This window comes from Desmodus rotundus, chromosome 1 (assembly GCF_022682495.2).
Source record: "Desmodus rotundus isolate HL8 chromosome 1, HLdesRot8A.1, whole genome shotgun sequence".
In the NCBI taxonomy this organism is placed as follows: domain Eukaryota; kingdom Metazoa; phylum Chordata; class Mammalia; order Chiroptera; family Phyllostomidae; genus Desmodus; species Desmodus rotundus.
Window position 1 is genome coordinate 29,383,202 of NC_071387.1, and position 18,208 is coordinate 29,401,409.

Sequence of the window (18,208 nt, forward strand, 5' to 3'; positions counted from 1 at the left end):
CTCTCTGTCAGGGACATCGTGGCCACTCCTCCCTGGCTGGGACCTGATGGAGCAGAAATGAATTCTGCTTTGCCAGGACACAGGTCTGTACACTTGGCCATGGAAAGAGCCCTCCAGTCTCCCTTGCTGACCAAAGTGACTTCTGGAGCCAAGCCTACAAACAGGTCTAGAAGCCAATAGGGCTGGGGAGCGTAGATCCTGAGGAGAAGCGGCAGTCATTCGCTAGACAACCACCTCAGGGGAGACCACTCAGGCCCCTTTCTTCAGGGAGCTGAGCGTAGTGAGGACGACACGCATTGATCAGATCACCACAAAGTGTAACGTTATAGGGCAACAATAACTTCACCACAGAGTGTAAGGTTATAGGTGCCAATAACTGACATTTATTGACAGTTTAGGATGTATCAGGTACTAGCTTAGGAGTCTTTGTATGTATTAGTGCACTTTATCCCCAAAATAATTTTGGATATTGTAGGTGTTACCCCTTTTTATATGAGAGGAAAAGGAAGCACAGAGAGGCAAAGTCAACTAGCCAACGTCACACGGCTAGGAAGAGGTGGTGTGGGGACCCCAACACCCTGAGTGCCAGTTTTCTCAGTTTCCAAAAGCAGAATGACAAGCTCGGTCGCGGAGACTGAGAGACAACTCTGGCAAACACGGGGCTGGGTTCGCCGCAGGTGCTCCTTGACGGCGACTGAAATGCATCAGCCCCGAGGTGGACGGGGACTTCCCTACCCTGTCGGAGGGCCGTCCTGGCACTTGCACGGGCTTCATGAGTGATTTTGAGTGGCCAGACTTTGTACAGATCCCAAGCCACCAGAGATCATATGCCTGGGTGTTAAGAGTTTGGGTAAGTACTGGGCCCTCTGCACAAAGAGAAACGTCCAGGCTCCCCAGCCTGGCATCTGCGCCGCCCTGGGTGGTCTAACCAGCCCCCCATGCCCTGCACTGCAGACACCAGAGGGCCACCCCCCCAAACATGCCTGGGCCTTTCTCGCTCCCCTGCCTTCGCACACCCGTCTCTGCCTCCTCAGACAGGCAGCTTTCCTAGGGACCCCCCTTGCCACAGAGAACGTGCACATCTTTCTTTGTGACCACGACCCAGGTCGGTTCTGATCCATTTCTCATCCCAGTGGCCAGGGCAGGCAGCTCAGGGTGAGCCTGCTCCCCCTACCCAGCTGGTGGATGGAGCGCGGATTTCCTTCTCTCTCACCACCATAGTGCCTGGGAAGGTGGAAGCAATGAAGACCCTGTTGAAATAGGGACGTACTTCCTTCCAGAGAAAACACTGTGTCAGACGGTTAAACTCTCCTGATACAGAAATGTTACCACCTTCTTCAGTGACACAAAGCTCTGCCCTGTGCTTGTCAACATGGCTGCCTTCTAACCGTGGAGAGTGGAAATCACGATCAGGCAGTTTGTGCGACAGAAATTCTCTTTAGTTCTTGATCTTTTTACCAGGGGAGTGACTTAGACCTGGGACGTCATTGTTCAGCCCAGGCGCCGTCTACTCGGACAGCGGCTGTGCATCCCATCACACTCGGGCAGCTGCGGCGTAGCCTGGGGCTCCTCTCGGGGGCAGCCATCCTGGAGCAGCCTTGGGGCAGTGTTGGAGGTCAGTGTCAGCTCTCCGAGCTCGTCAGCAGAATCTGGGTGAACTCCCAGGAGCCATGCCCTGGTTTTGATTTTCTAAGCCTGGCCAGCCTGGGGTTGTTGATCAGGGTCTGCAGCAGGAGCCACCTTGTCCTGGACCTAGCTGAGATGCGGGGACCTAGGGGAGAATCAGAGCAGGTAGAAAGGGGAGGGGCCAGCTGTCTCTGTCCTTCTCAGAGGCCGTAAGGAACACTGCCCCGGAGCTGTGAGGTGCGGGGTAAAAGCGGGGCAAGGAGCTGGATACAAGGGCGGTGGAGGGATGTGTTTGCCCCCCAGGGTGGGTATCTGCAGGGTTGGGAACAGTGATGAGCACAGTCCAGATCGGTGCTGACAAGACATGACTGACTGGGGGCTTCCCAGCAGAAGGCAGAGCCGCGGAATACGGGTGGGAGGGTTGGGAGCAGACAGGATAGAGACTTGAGGGGACGGGAGTTGGCAGCCAGGAGGGCTGTGGTACGTACAACTGAGTGCCCTCTTGCAAGGCATCTGGCTGAAGGCTGGGATAGGCATGGGGTCTCAAACAAATGGGGGACGGAGGACTCAGACAGAAGAACTAGAGCTCATTTGGGGGAACAAGAGAGGAGCCGGTTAGAAGGACAAGGACACAAGGCCTCAGGGGTCCCCGAGCCAGGCTGATGTGGGGCTAACCTTCCTAATCTCCTGGGTTGATTTCCCAGGCACGGACTGTGGAGGCAGGGAGGCAGGGAAGGGGGAACCGGGGACACCGCAGGGATCCCAGGAGCCCTCAGTGTACTTGTTTCCTGGTGCCCAACCACAGGGAAGGTTCAGACAGGAGACGAACCTGCTGACTGGTTCAGGCCCCCGTATTTGAGGGCCTGCTGCAGCTTCCTCTCCCTGTGGCCTGTGACCAGGATGTGGCAAAAGCTGACGAGCACGGGGTTGGTGTGATAGTGGTCCACGTAGAGCATGCCGACCCACGCACCGAACCCTGAAATCCAGAAGGCAAGAGAGGCCATGCAGCACGTCCCAGGGCGGCCAGTGCGTGCTTTTCACGACGCAGCTGCAGCGTCACCTCATCAATAAATGGTGCCTGTGTCTTTGCTGAGAATCTGGAAAGTTAGGTATAGAGACCTGGCAGGGTCCTTGCAGGTCACATTCTAATCCATCCATTTTCTGTGGAGCCTGAAGCTCAAAGGAGCTCGGAGCTCCTTTAACGGACGGGTGAGTGAGGGGACGGACACGGGCCAGAGATAGAACACACACTCTTTTTGCTCTATAGAAATGGCTTTGATTTTGGAGCACTTCAACTGAACAGACCATTTTCTTACCTAAGCAAGTTTCCAACAGCACTGGTACTTCTGAGATGTGTTCCCTCTCAAAACTGTCAGGGCCGTGTGCTCATAAATCACCTCCTAACCATTTGGGTGGAGTTGTGCTGCCGCTTACTGCCTGCCATTCTACCTCAAGGGTCTGTCAAATACGCAGGTGCTCAATAGCCTGAATTCCCCTCTGACCGTCAGGCTGAGTGAGTGTGTGTGTGTGTGTGCGTGTGTGTGTTTCCTACTCAGCTTTATAGCCTCCCTGGGAAGATAAGCTCTAAGCAGAAGCGAAGAGTGAGCTCTGTCTAGGCCTCTGGTCCACAGCTTCTACAAAGCGCAAGCCCAGCCCTCCACGGATGCGCGGCCATCGGGGCCGGCCACTTACCCATGTCTGCTCCCTCATACCCGTGCTGCATGATGGTCCTGTCAATGCGGGCAATCAGCCACGTGCCCAGGATGCAGCTGATGAGCAGCCTGGAAAGGCAGGCGCCCAGGCCCAGCAGCACGTTGTAGAAGAACAGAAAGTAGTTGAAGTTGTGGAATGCCTTCCTGCAATGCAAGTGGGTGGAGGGGCCTTTCAGTATGAGAACGTGGCCAGGCAGACGGGCTCAGGGGTCCCCCAGAACACTGGCCACAGTGCAGGATGAACGTTAGTAGTGACTGTCGTGTTCGATGGGATCTGTGGGTTTTGAGATTTCCTGAGTGATAAGAAGTCTCCTGGGGCCACAGCTGGTCCTGAGGTTACAGCAGAGGTTGTGGCTGTCCCACTACCTGTTGTAACAGGGCCCCGCGCCCAGCTGGAACTGCTCCGAGTCCTCCACATGAGATTTCCCAAATGACTGCTTGATCGTGTGGTTTCCCACTGCCGATGGGATACAGCCCAAACTCCGCACAGTGAATTTTCGGGCCCTCTTCAAAAGGGGCCTTTCTGGCATTGGCACTTTGTGCCCCTCCCTGCCTTCGCCATCTAAGGCCACTGCCTGGCCACCATATTTGATTCTTACTGTTCTCCTTCCATGTCCTGCCCTTTCGTGGCTCCCTGCCCTTTTTCACCTGTGCAGTGGGGGGTGCCAGCCATGCCCTCGCCTCAGCTCCACCTGTAGGAATCCCACCATCTTCTTGACTTCAGCTCAAACGTCCCACCTACAAGGAGTGAACCACTCCCGCCTCTGCCTCTATTCTGCCACCCTGCCTCTCCCCTCCATGACTTGTGTTTCTCTTGTGACCCTTTCACACGCTCTGGCATCTCCTGTCCCCCTATGCCCTTGTCTATCGGCTCCCGCGGACCACAAGCGTCTCACAGGAAGGTCCTTCAGGGACATCCCTTTATCCTCAGGGCCCCGTTGTTTTCTCCATCAGCCCCTGGCTGAGCGGGTGCATTGGAAAGGATTGCCGCAGGCCAGGTGCTGTTGTTCCACGTTGATATTTGAACACCTTTCATCGTGGGGACACCGCCTTGAGGCAGACTGTTTGTAAAATGAGGAAACTGACATTCATAGATGTTCATAAAGTCACACAAGATAAGGGAGTTCATAAGGGGCGGGGCCAGAGTTTGTCTCCAGAGCCCACTCCTCAACCACTGCCCCTCACCCTCTGAGTGCAGAGTCCGCCCAGGCACCTGCTGGCGGTGAAGAGGAAAGAATGAGATTGCTGAGGCCGAAGTCCTACATTCGCCATTCCCTTCTCTGCCCTCACCTGTTGTTGAGCGCCAAGGGCTTCTGCTTGTCATCTGTGCCCATCTTGGGTTGTAGGAAGAAGCTGGAGGCGATCCATACCTGCACGATCACGAGACTCAGGACAATGGATATGGTGAGGCTGAAACACATGGGGAGACCATGCTGAGGGGCCTTGTCCACTCCTCTCAAGCCCCTCTGAAGTGCACAGTGACAAAGAGGAGCGAGATGCTGATGGCCTGCCCGGCCAACAGTAGCAATGAGCTCCATGCGACAGGCCTACCGCGCGTTCACACGCCTGTTGTGCAGAAGAGAAAACCACGGCTCCCAAAGCGGAGGTAACTTTCTCAAAGCCGCAAGGTTGGGTCTTCTAGCTCTAGACCAGAACACCAGGACACAGGGGCAGCAATTGGGGTGAGTGGTTTAACAGCATGGGAATCAAAGAGAGGAGTAGGGTTTCAGAAGAGCTCAGGAAGGCCACACGAGAGTGGGTCGACCAGGCAGGCCTGCACCAGACTCACGGGTGTCTCTAGGTGAACATGGAAGAGAAGAGCTCAGGGCAGGGAGGTCTCCAGAGAGCACCACAGCCCGTGTTTGCACCCCCTGAGTGGCAGTGTGGAGCAGTGGTTAAGTGAGGTCTCTGGTTGCAGATTGCCTGGCTCCTGGTCCTGCCTCTCCCCCATCCTTGGACAAGTTGCTTTGCATCTCTGTGCCTCTGTTTCCTCATCTGAAAAAGAGGGAGCTAATATAAGTCCTGACCTCAAAGGGTTCTTACGAGAAAAGGCACACAATGAATTCTGAATGTCAGCATTCACTTTTATCTTCCATCTGGGTAAACTGAGGCACAGAGAGGCAATTTGGTCATACAGCTGATCTAAAACCTAAGCTCAGATCCCCTCTCTTCTTCCACTAGAGTGTCTTCTCACTTCACCTCCCCAAACCTCAATCTTCCCAGCTACAAAACGGACTTACGTGCATCTTCCAGAGACACAAATGTGAGGAACTCGCTGAACAATGAGAGTGGAGATATTTTGTAAATTGTAAGGTTCCTATTGTAATGAGTTGCTCTCTTGGCCCAAGTTTAGATTGGAGCTAAAAGCATGGGTCCAGGGACTGGTGAGAGCCTAGCAGAGGGGGCATTCTGAAGAGCAGCTGCGAGGGCCCACCGCTCCCAGGCCCTGGGCAATGGCAGGAAGCCCACCGAGCCCTTACATCCCGATGCCCAGTCCACGGAGCATCTCCAGGCCCTGGTTGTGGATGATGGGCAACACCAGGCTGTACATGATCACCAGGCCCAATAGGCTCTGCACCACGTGGATTATGAGGTAGCCTGTGGGCCAAGAGAGCCGCCGGTCACTCAAGGCCCTTCGTGATCCAGTCACCCATGTCCCTCTCTGGAGCCCCGACCGATCCTCCTCCCACCGAAGGTGCTGCTGCGCTTTTGTTTATGCTGTTTCTTCTGCTGGGTGTGCCCTCACTCTTCTTCCTGCTGACCTGCTCACCCTGCCAGGTGTGGTTCAAATGTCAACTCCCCTAGAAAGTATTCAAGCCCTGCCCTGGGTGTGGATGGTCACTTCCTCCTCTGGGTCACCAGCGCCCTTGGCACGCCCACTCTGTGGGCTCATGACAGGTGGTGACGAAGATCTGTATGCGCATGTGATTCTCCCTCCTTCCTGAAGGTCCCTCAGACCCACAGGAGCCGGGGCTGCTCCCACCTCACCTGCCTCTCTGCCCACCCACACCAGCACTCTGCAGGGGCCCCAGTGGCATGCGCTGAACTGAATGGGCCTCGTGATGGCACTTACCCCACAGAATGTAGGCTATCTGCCAGCCAGAGTACCTCGCAATGGCCACCTGCGATTTAAAAGGAAAAAGGGCCCCGGAGGGGAGAAAACCTTGATTACCTCTGACCCACGTGTCCTGCATCCCTGTCTCGTTGGAGATTCACCCACCAACCCACTGTGGCAGGTGACTGTCCTCATTTTACAGATGAGGAGACTGACCAAGGGCTACATGAGGAGAGTGACTGTCCCGAGTCACCCAGCAGCCGAGCATCCCGGAGCTGAGGACTCTGGACTGCCAGTCAGGGTTCTTCCCATCACGCTGCCCCGCCTGACGTTGGCAAGCCACTGAGTCAGAGCAGAGAGAGGTCTCCACAGACTTACCACGCTCCCTGATGAGGAAGGGTTATGGAACTTCAGAGGGAGGAAGTGTTTCTTTCCTGCCCACAACCTCTTCATGTGCTTTCTAGAGAAAAGAGGGGAGGTGAGCAATGTCCATAACCACAGCTCCGCGTGCACAGGGAGCTCAACAGGTACACACAGGAAGGGCTGGGGAGGGGGTGGTGGGCAGCTTAGCCCCTCGTATTGGTCACAGCTCATGGGGTGGTTCCGATCAGCCTTAAAAATCTTAAATTTAACATATTTTATAACAATAACATATAGTTACCTAGTCTTAATACCAACTGTGATATTTGAGACTGTGTATGTGGCTTTTATTTTCTTCATTTTGCTCTATTTTTTTCTACAGTGAATATAAATTATTTATGTAATAATACTTTAAAGCTGATAAGAACAGAAAACCGTTTTTAGCAATATTCCCCACCTTAGAACAACATAAAAGGAAATGAAAAAGGGGGCATGAACCCTCACAATCCCAGCACCCCAAGAAATCACTGCGTGTTTTCCCCATGCTAGTCTCGGCCTCAATCTTTGTGTAAAAAGGTTAGGTTGGCACAGTCAAGTTCACCGTCTAAATTCACACCTGGGCCCAGCTTTTTCCTCAACATTCTATCTCCAGCATTTGCCAGGTTGTTTTGTAATCTCACGACCACTGAATTGGGAAGACTTGGTATGAAATGAAGAGTAGAAATATCTCACTAATGGTTTGTATATTTATCACATATGGAAGTGATGGTATTTGGGTTATATTAGGGTAACTATATTATTAAATTATTTTCACCTCCCTTTTTACTCTTTTTACAGTGTCTACTGGAAAACTAAAGATTGCGTCTGCGGCTTTCCCTGTGCTTTTAGGTTGCAGCACTGGGGTAGCGCGTGCGACTGGGGATGCAAATACACACAGGTGTATTAGCACGGAAAATTTCTGGAAGGACCCTCAGAAAAACGAGTAGCCACATTTAGCTCAGGGGCAACAAACTGGGCTCTGAATGGCAGACTTGCTTAATTTGCTTTAAATATTTTTTGTACCATTTTTTTAAAAAAGAGCTTGTATGTAAGTTGGAATACTTCTAAGGAAAATAAAAATACTGGCACAGTGCTAGTGCTTCCCGGTTTGTAGGGTGCTTTCTCACCCATTGTTTCCTCTGCCCCATTGTCTCTAAAGGAGGCAGCAGGGATCACCACACCTGGGTGACAGGTGTGGGCGGGAGGAGCCAGCCTGCACAGGAATGAAGCCTCCCCAGCACAGCGCACTCGTCTTCCCAGTGCCCTCAGCTGCCCTCTGCCCATATGCATGCAGCCTGCTCTGCACAGTGGTTGTCCCTAGTTGTGGTCAAATGCCTCAGTGAAAATCTCCCAGCCGCTTGCAGACTAATCAAGAAAGGAACAGACATCTCCCTTCATCACACAGGGCAGGGGACAGCCTCAGTGTCCAGCCCACCCACAGTGTCCAGGGAGACGAACGTGAAGAGAGGGACCAAGGCAGGGTGGGGATGGAGAGTTAGGGCCTCTTCATGCCTGGAGAGTCTTTCTCTTGGATGCCATTGGCAAGAGACTCACCCTGTGGGCAGCCAGATGATGAGGATGCAAAATCAGGGTGTTCTGGGGGTGGTGGGAGATTGGCCCTGAGCTTCCCTTGAGTCAGTGAGCCTGGGTTAGAGACTAAGACAGAGAGACCATAAGAGGTAAAGGCAAAGGCAGAGAGACAGAGAGAAAGGGGAGCACGAGATACCTAAAATTCAACTGCTATCTGCATGCAAATGCTCCCTATGGACCTGACTGGTATGGCTCAGTTGCTTGGGCATCATCCTGCACAGCAAAAGGTTGCCGGTTCAATTCCCGGTCAGGGCACATGCCTGGGTTGTGGGTTCAGGCCCTGGTCGGAATGTGTATGAGAGGCAACTGATTGATGTTTCTTTTTCACATCAATGTTTCACTCCCTCTCTTTCTCCCTCCCTTCCCCTCTATAAATAAATAAATAAATAAATTTAAATTAGAAAAAAAATTTATGCTCGCCATGTATTGAACAGCACTGACTGCTGCTCTTGAGATTCAGGCACCAGGTCCCCCTGATGTGCCCTTGAGCCGCATTCATCTGCTGGTGGCCCAGTGCGATGATGCCTGGAGAGCAGGTCAGACAGCCAGCAGAGGGGCCAGAGGATAGAAGAAATGCCAAGGTCTGGGGTCGAAGGCGTAGTCAGTGGCTAATTGCGTGGACAAGCTATTTTGCTGAGTCTCAGCTTTCTGGGCTAGAAACGTGGAGTTGAGAGTACTCCTCAGGGTTGTGTTGAAAATTGAAAGACCCTACACAATGTCTAGATTAGGTAGAAGCTCAAGTCCATGTTTGTTTGCGTGTCGTTCACTGACAACAGACGTGGCTGTCCCTGAACCTTGCGTGCACGCCTGGCTCCGGTGTGGGCCCTGTTTGGGAATTCTCGGAAAACTGTCAGGTGCTTTCCTGGTGAAGACGCACAAACGACTCCCTGAGCCCTCTTACCTGTAGCAAGCCAAGATGTGGAAGAGATAGCTCACGCACGTGAGGGAGGCCGGCAGAATGGTAGCCACCCAGACTCCTGAAACAGAAAAGGGGATAGGAAAGGCCTCTGAAGATGAGCCAGAAACAGTATTTTCCAAACGCAGAAACCCACATCAGAAAGGTCTGGGCAAAATATATTATACTTCCTTTAACACATTTCTTGTGTAAATACAGTTTTGCTTATATATTTCTGTTTCACTTTAGCCACACACACCCTTGAAATACTTTATTTCCTATACAATCCTCTCCTTTGATATTAATATTTTCAATCCCGTGAGTAATGGGAAGGGAAAATTATGGCATATATACATTGTAGTAGCTTCCACCCTTGTAAAACTCCACTGAACTTCTGATTGCCAGTTTTGGGGGTGGTGACCCGCCTGCAGTTAAACAGCAACTATGTGCGAGGGTAGGTTTACCTTTGGAGACGTTCATCAGCTCCTTCACCTGCAGGACGACTGGGGCCAGGGTCCCGGTCTGGTTCACGGAGGCAGTGTAGCTTTCTAACTCGCCTTCAAACACATCCAGCTTCTCTCTCACGTACACAAACACGCAGAACTCAATGACAATGAACTGGGGACACGAAGCAAACACTTCAAAAGTCTCACCCGAGTTCAGCTTTTGCTCAGTATGTGAATCACGTATGGGTCTCTCTTTGGTTTTGAGGTTAAAACTCTTTGAAGTTCAACACTCATCTGAACTAGACTGGCTATACTGAGATGAATGGGATTGTGGCTGCTTTGTGCCTGGGAGACACCCCAAACTCTGTTCCTCCCCCTACAGCATACAAGACGAGGCCCCTAAGGGTTCAAGGAACTCTTTGAACATTAATTAAAACACAGTGAGATGAATGTCCAATGTTAAGTAAGGGGTCACCTTGGGGACAATGCCAGTCACCTCTCTCATTGTTCCACTTCTGGCATCTTGGTGGTACCCGAAGTGAAGAAAGTAGCACATCCTGTACACATGTCAGGCTGGCTCGTCCCCATCGCCCTGTCATCATGCTCCCCACTATGTGCCATTGCTTCTAGAGTTCCTGCCGCCATTTAGTTCACCGACTGAACCTTGTTTATCTCCGAATTCGGAGCTCAAACGCCACCATCTTCAGGCAGCTTCTGAATCTAGAATCATTCATTCAACTTCCGGAGCACATTCCCCTTTCTCTGGTCTCACTTTGGATGGCAGGTACTTTCTACCACACCTTACCCCCTTCTCTTAAACCACGGCCTTCTCCCAGGCCAAGACCCTGCTGAATCAGCTCCCCTCTCTTCCACGCGTTAGCATAGTGCCTGGCAGCATAGATGACCGATAAAGACTTAAGAAACATAACTCCAAGTGAATTACCCACTGTTGCAGAGAACTCTAGTAGGCCATTAAAATCTACTCTCCCCTTCTTTGGGCAGAAAGCTAGACTACATTTCCCAGCCTCCCTTGAGTTAGTGTGGCCACATGACGATGTTTTTGCCAATGGAAAAGGGCCTTTGAAAACCTCCCACACGCATTTCTCCTTGCACTTCCCCCTGCTGCTGGCTGGATGTAGATGGCGAGGGTTTTCGGGGAGGATGAGGCACAGGATGGAAGAATCTGGGTAACGGAGTAACACCGGGAGGACTGCTGCCTCCCAAAGCTGCACACCCACCCACTCAACACAGTTATGTGGGCAAAACGAGACATAGTGTTAAGTCACTAAAATGTAGGGATTCATGTGGTACTTCAGCACAACCTAACTGATACAGTCACTTAAAATGTAACCGTAGGATTAATTTATGTGGGTATCATCCTTGCACATTTGAAATGAGCAGAAGCCAATTTGGTCTCCCCATTTTTATTCCTCCATGCTGACCCTGCTTTCAGCCCAGACGGTTTACCTTGCCTACGCTTAATAAAAAATACATTGAACATGGAAGCCCGAGTTATGACAACATTTAAAATGTCTTGTTGAGGAAGCAAACTTAAATAGGAGCAAAAGGAAGTAAGACATTTTAATTTTTGGTCCTTTTTTGAAATATAGTACAGTAAGTTTATCCACTTTTATTTTGAATTCACTGAAATTATCAAGATCAATTATTCTGTATTTAAATGACATGATTTTTTTGGCTAAATAACAAGTGTAACATAATATTGTCCTCAGCTCTGATGAAATAAATGTTTTGTAGAACTCACCAGGAAACCCATCTGGGCCTGGCACTTTGTATTTTAGAAATCGATACTCATTGATTTAACTTCTTCAATAGCTTTGAGCCTGTGCACATTGTCTATTTCTTCCTGCGTGAGTTGTGGCAGGTTGTGTCTTTCATCTAGGTTGTCAAGTCTGGGAGCACAGAGGTGTTCATTCCACTTCTTTGTTATCCTTTCAGTGCCCATGGAGTCTGTAACGATGTTCCCCCTTTCGTTTCTGACATGAGTAATTTGTGTCTTCTCTCCTTTTTTCTTAGTCTGGCTAGAGGCTCATTGACTTTATTATTTCAAAGACCCAGCTTTTGATTTCATTGACTTCCTTTATTCATTTCCGGTTTTCGATGTTATAGGTTTCTGCTCTAAGTTTATTTTATCTATTTTGCTGCTTGCTTTGTGTTTCATTTGCTCTTCTTTTTTAGTTCCTGAGGTGGGAGCTTGGAGATTGATGTGGATCTTTATTTCCAATGTATACATTCAATGCTACAAATTCCCCTCTAAGCACTGCTTTTGCTGCCTCCCACAAGTTCTGGTAAGTGTGTTTTCGTTTTCACTTAGTTCATTTCTTTTTTGTTTATTTTTAATTTCTCTTGACATTCTTTTTTTCTATAGCCCATAGTTACTTAGAGGTGTGTTGTTTAATTTTCACTGTTTTGGAATTTTCCAGTTATCTTTTTGTTATTTATTTCTAGTTTAGTTCTACTTTATGGTCTAAAAGCAGACACTGCATAATTTCTATTCTTTTAAATTTGTTACAGTGTGTTCTATGGTCCAGGATTTGATCTATCTTGGTGAAATTTCCATGTCATCTTGAGAAAAATGTGTATTCTACTCTTGTTAAATAGTCTATGAATGTCCAAAATTCCAGCTGATTGACTGAGTCCATTACCGTTCAGATGTCCCTCCCTGGGCGCTGAGTCCCATGGGGTTTCTGCCCCATTCTGTTGTGATTCTCTAGATCCGCCTGTCTGTCTCTTCAATTTAGGGGCAACGCTTTGCCCTGTAGCCTCACTTCTCTTCAGGATCCAGGAGTTGTTGATCTCTTTCAGTTTGTTTTGATTTTCATTTGTTGTTAGGATGGAATGGCTTCTTTTGCAAGCTCTTTACATGTGGAATTGGCAACCGGAAGTCCCCATGAATAACCTGATTATATTTATTAGTAATATTCACCACATAGGTAAACGTGTGCTTGGAGTCAAAGTTGTTTGGTCGAAGAACTGTACTCCTTTGACTTACAGAGGTTAAATTCTGAGCCAGCTTTTTAAGAACCACCGCTCCCCTAGCCCCACCCCATTTATAAAACAGAAAAGGATTTGCTCAGATCTACTTACAAGGTAGAGGCAGATGAAAGCCAGCACCACGGTGCCAATCATTCTGCTGGGGAACTGAAAGCAGGGGTCCCACTCGTATATCCTGGTTTGGAACCAAGACTTGTCTTCCTCTCTGTTATTGAGTAAACACCAAGAAAAGCCAGGTTGTGGTGGGTAGACAAGTGCCTGATTCTTCTGAAAATAACTTCATCTCCTCCTCTTCATCTTAGATTTTAGTGAAGAGAAAGAACACTGGTTGATTCCACAGTTTTCATTCTCCCCTTATTCTTAAGAACAGAGATTCAGTTTTATTTAGTGTAGCAATTCACCAAACTGAAAGGCTATAGTTTCAGACCTCTTGCAGCTAAGAGTGACCAAGGCTAAACCCAGGGCAATTAGATGTGACCAGAGGGGCAGTGTGGGACTTTGGGGAGGGTGCTTAGATAGAATCGACACAGCTGAAAGGGACCTCCATTGCCCTTCCTTTTTTCCTCCTGCCTGCATCTGAAATGCTGACATAGTGGCTGGTCCAGGCTGGAGCCCCGGACTCTACCCAGGACTATGGGTGGCCTTCATGATAGAAACCACTAAAATACTAAAGCTGAAAGACAGGTGGATCGGCAAACTGCCGCGGTGAGCTGTCCAGGGTCAGTATGGACCGCAGCCTTCAGAATTCTTTTACATGAGAGATACATCTCTCTCATCCGTGCCACTATTCGTTTGCGTTTTTTGCTACATGTAGCCAAGCGCAGTTCTAACGAAAGCACTAGCTTTGCCACTGTGACTTTGGATTGGACATGTGCCTTCTCTGGGGTATATTCTCTGGTACACAGCGGCAGTGGCAAAGGTAGGGTGATGACTACCATCCCTGAAGATCATGTACTTTCACCTGACCAAGAGCTACGTCCTCTTTTATTGCTAAGGGCATATGAGAATCGACTCCTTTCCCACCCGCAGTCCTAGTGGTCAAGTGAGGCTGAACTACTTCTTGGTTCCAGGGGTAACTGTGGGACCCAGTCTTAACAATCACTTTACTCCAGTCCCCTAGCCACAGTAACTGTTCTGGAGTGGCATCTGGCCCAGTCTGATGCAAGAGGACTTTGGTTTGAATCATTAGATAGGAAAATTTACCTTTCCTGTGAGCTTACACCAGGAGGGTATAAGGTTAGAGATCTGGGGTCCATCAGGGGGAGGGGGTCCACCAGTGGGAGGCAGCCCATCTAACCCGAAGGCTAACCCACATAAAAGCAGAGCCAAGAGTGGACGAGGGAAAGAGACCTAGTTCTGATGACAGCCATGAAGCCCTGAACCCATCTATGTGTGAAAGTGACGGCCACGGGGCTTTTAAATTATGTAAGGCCATCAGTTTCCTTTTCCTCTCCAATCCAGTTGAAGCTGAGTTTCTGTTGTTAAAGAACAAGAGTGCTGGCGGGTACAGAGCACTCGCAGGCATCCTCGGGCCCCACACCGCCAGGCCTCCTCAGCTCTGGCGCAGACACCAACGGAGAGCGACTCAAAGCGGGCTTACTGCAGGGGCGGCTTCCTCAGGAGCTGCTTGACACGCTCTGCCTGGTGGGTTTCCAGGAAAGGCTTTTCCTCCTGTGAGAAAAGAGAGAGGCATGTGTTTTGGCTCACAAACTCTTACTAGGGTTTTGGTCTCTCTGAGGGGCTACGGCCACAGAGGCCGGGAATTTGGGCAGAACTTGCTGTTTTGGAGTCTGGCATTCCCAGACACCTGTTATTTAATGAAGAGGAGGGCAGGGTCCAGGCCGTTTACCAAGCGCTTGCTTTCCTGAAATGCTGGAGGTCTGGCCTTCCTTGACTCTTCTGCTTGCTGACGGCACTAGCCATTGTTCTCTGAGGTCCCTTGTCTCTTTGAGATTTGGTGATTTCCCATCATACTTCAAAACACTGTTTCAGGAATGAAGCACCCCAAATCCCAGTGTTTTCATTTCTTATGAACAGGAGGAGTTTCTTTTGCTCATTTTTTTTATTTTGCAGTATTTAATAAAACAAACTTTGATGGTATGTTTTAAAATGTTTTCTCCAGGTGTAATGGGTTTTCCATAAAATGGGTTTCCATAGTTACCATTTTGCTGCATGTGTTGAATATGTAAATTTTATAACATGAGATGAAATCTTGTATGTTGCAGATGTTGGGTAGAGAACAAAGCATCTGGGTAGAACCCTGACCAGTAAGTGATGCCACCAGGATGCAGGAAAGGGGCTTCCAGCCCCTAGGCCCGCTCCGATACTCCAATTTCGACCGCCACGCACAGATGAGAGTACCTTTGTGGGCACTCAGCAATGCACCTGGGAGGCTCCAGAACCCCAGGCAAGCAAAAACTCTGAGAATAGAAGCACTGAAGAGGGTAGGAAGAGCGGTTTCACTTTGCCAATGTCACCTGTCCTCCAAGGTGGCACAGGTCAGTGCACAGACAGCCCCTCCCTGGCCTGCAAATCCTCCCAAGGGAAAGTGAGAGTAAAGGTGTAGGGTTTTCTACGCAATTAAAGTAAGTTGTTATCAACTTAAAATGGGCTGTTATAACTGTAAAATGTTTTATATCAGCCACATAGTAATGACAAAGGAAAACCTGTTTTATATTAAATAAAAGGTAAAGAAACGGAATCAAAGCATAATACCACCACAAAAAAAAGAAATCATCACCTCACAAAGAAAGCAAGAATTATAAAACCGCCAGAAAGTTAACAAAATGGTGATCTTAAGTCCTTACCTATCAGTTTCTTTAAATGTAAATGGATTAAATTCTCCAATCAAAAGACATAGAGTAGCTGAATGGATTTTTTAAAAACTACAAATATAGGCCATCAGGAGGGGACTCTCTTTAGCTTTAAGGACACACATGGGGAGTAAAGTGGGTTGGAAAAAGGTATTTCATACAAATGGTAACCAAAATGGAGCACGGGTGGCTCTATTTACATGAGACAAAATAGACTTTAAGTCAAAAAGTATCACAAGAGACAAGAAAAATCATTATGTAATGATAAAGTTATCAATTGCTCAAGAAAATGTAACAATTGTAAATATATATGTACTCAACTCCATAGCACCTAAATATATAAAGTAATTATTAATGAAACTGAAGGGATAAATTTGCAGCAACACATTAACAGTAGAATTTCAACACCACACCTTCAACAACGGATAGATAATCCAGTAAGAAAATCAATATGGAAACAGCAGACTTGAACAGCACTATAGATCAAATGGGACAAATAAACGTATACAGAACACTCCATCCAACAGTAGCAAAATATCTATTCTTCTCAAGAGCCAAGGGACCACTCTCCGGGCTAGGTCACATGTTAGGCCCCAAAACAGGTCTTAGCAAATTTAAGTATCAAATTTAAGTTTCTTTTCTGACCACAATGGCATAAAGCTGGAAATCAATAACAGGAAGAAAACTGGAAAATTCACAAATGTGTGGAAGTTAATCAACACACTCCTGAGCAACCAATGAGTCAGAGAAAAACACCAAAAGGGAAATCAAAAATTATCTGAAAACAAATGAAAATGGAAATACAACATCCCAAAACTTATGGGATGCAGCAAAAGCAGTTCTAAGAGGGGAGTTTATAGTGGTAAACGTCTACATTAACCAAGAGAAAGACCTCAAACAAACAACCTAACTTTATACCTCAAGGAATCAGAAAAAGAACAGTGGTCAAGAAAGAGCCTCAACAAGCAAACCGTCTGCGCTACTGTTCTGGCTCTGCTCCGGACGAGGTACGTGACCTCGGGCAGCACAACGCGCCTCTTCGGCCAGGTTTCCTGCTACAGAACGGGAGGAGTGATCCTAGTGCCTGCCACACAGGACCGCTGGGAGGACCACACCTGCCAGGACGCGTGCAGTGCTTGCTCAGTACTCACCGTCTGCAGCTCCCAGCCCAGGTGGGCCCTCAGAGACCTGACGAACATGTGCAGGAATCGGCCCAGCAGGAAGGACAGGCACAGCAGTGAGGGCCAGTAGAACACGACAGTCTCGAACCTCCCCAAAAACTGCAACAGAAGCAGACAGCTGGGCACTGGGTCTAGAGGGGGCAGGGCCAGGCCCCTGGTGAAGCTGTGGACAGGAATCTGCCTGCCCCGGGCTGCTCCCACCAAGGCCCACTCTCTCAGAGCCTGGGTCCCTGATCCCCCAGCCTCACATCATGGGAAAAAGCAGTAGACTCGGAGTCCAGCAGCCCTGGATGTGAGTCCTAGCACCCCCATTTTCTTATACAAAGGGCTTTCATGGCTTTTTTCTGACTCAGTATTAAATGCTCCTTTTGGGAAATACACAGAGAGAGAGAGAGGGATGGTAGGGGGAGAGGAGAAAGAGAGAAAGGGGGATAGGGAGAAAGAGACATGTTGCTTTCTTTCCTGGGGTATAGGGCTAAACAGATGACCAGTTGGGTCAGCTCTGAGAAGGACAATGCAGAGAAAAGCTGGAAGGGGTTCATGTAGCCCAAGCCTCCCATTAGCAGACAGAGAAACTGAGGCTACATGAAGGAGTGGAAGCGAGCTCTGGAATCAGCCAGACCTGTCTCAGTGCCCAGCTCTGCTGCTTCTTCAGAGTTACTTCACCTCTTTAGGCCTCAGTTTCCTCACCGATAAAATAGGTTTGCCGAGAGCTTCCCCAACTTAAGGGGCTGCTGTGAGCGTTAACTGCGAGAACGTCTGTCTGTGAATCAGTACCCTGACGAACGTAAGACCCTACACAATGGAAGAATCATCAATGGCTCCAACTCCCTTTTGTTCACAGGTGGAAGCTGAGGCCCACAGAGTAGCAGAGGCTTGTCCAAGGTCACATGGCAAGTTGGCCATGGTGATAGGATGGAATACCCTAAACATAGCTCAGTGGGGACTCACCTGTCCATGGGGACACTGTGCGATGTGAAGGACGGTGACAGCAAACCTGCAGGAGAGAAGCAGGGGTTAGGGTATTGCCAGCACAGCCCCTGGGACAACAGCCCAGATCCCACCAGCCTGGAGTAACTTCCTTGATGGGGCCGGTCCCCGGGCCTCTGTGTATTTCCCACGTAGACCAGGTACCCTGCTTGCGCCTGAGTACATGCGACAAAATGCATTTACTGCCCTCGATTCAGACAGAATCCCAGATCCACAATGGCAGAGCAGGAAGTCCCTGACAGATCTCACCCTCCCTCCCCCATCACTCAGGTGGGGAGATTGAAGCCCAGAGATGGAAAGGGACTTGTCCAGAGTCGCACTCAGAGCCAGGACCAAGACCCAGGGCTCTGGACTCTGGGGCTGAGGTCTTTCTGCCCGGACATGCCCTGTCTGTACACACTGCCCTGAGGAATGAGCCTCGAGGCTCTACTCCTGCTGAACACACAGTCCTGGTCACGTTCAAGCTGGGGTCATACAGTGCCCAACGGT

At 49.4% G+C, this 18,208-nt stretch overlaps 1 protein-coding gene across 1 annotated transcript in view; it reads right to left on the reverse strand.

The window, feature by feature from the left end:
- Positions 1-368: 368 nt before the first annotated feature.
- The window catches only part of LOC112304380 (stimulated by retinoic acid gene 6 protein-like), a 32,155-nt gene continuing 14,315 nt past the window's right edge, over positions 369-18,208 (reverse strand). The window contains exons 6-18 of the mRNA XM_045195287.3: positions 17,681-17,726; positions 16,700-16,828; positions 14,336-14,406; positions 12,829-12,940; positions 9,742-9,895; positions 9,284-9,359; positions 6,772-6,853; positions 6,412-6,460; positions 5,819-5,936; positions 4,629-4,748; positions 3,319-3,482; positions 2,456-2,602; positions 369-1,771 (exon numbers count right to left, since the gene is read on the reverse strand). Of these exons, the coding sequence (XP_045051222.2) occupies positions 1,623-1,771; positions 2,456-2,602; positions 3,319-3,482; positions 4,629-4,748; positions 5,819-5,936; positions 6,412-6,460; positions 6,772-6,853; positions 9,284-9,359; positions 9,742-9,895; positions 12,829-12,940; positions 14,336-14,406; positions 16,700-16,828; positions 17,681-17,726 (1,417 nt within the window). The 3' untranslated portion in view covers positions 369-1,622. The remainder of the gene's footprint in view (positions 1,772-2,455; positions 2,603-3,318; positions 3,483-4,628; positions 4,749-5,818; positions 5,937-6,411; positions 6,461-6,771; positions 6,854-9,283; positions 9,360-9,741; positions 9,896-12,828; positions 12,941-14,335; positions 14,407-16,699; positions 16,829-17,680; positions 17,727-18,208) is intronic.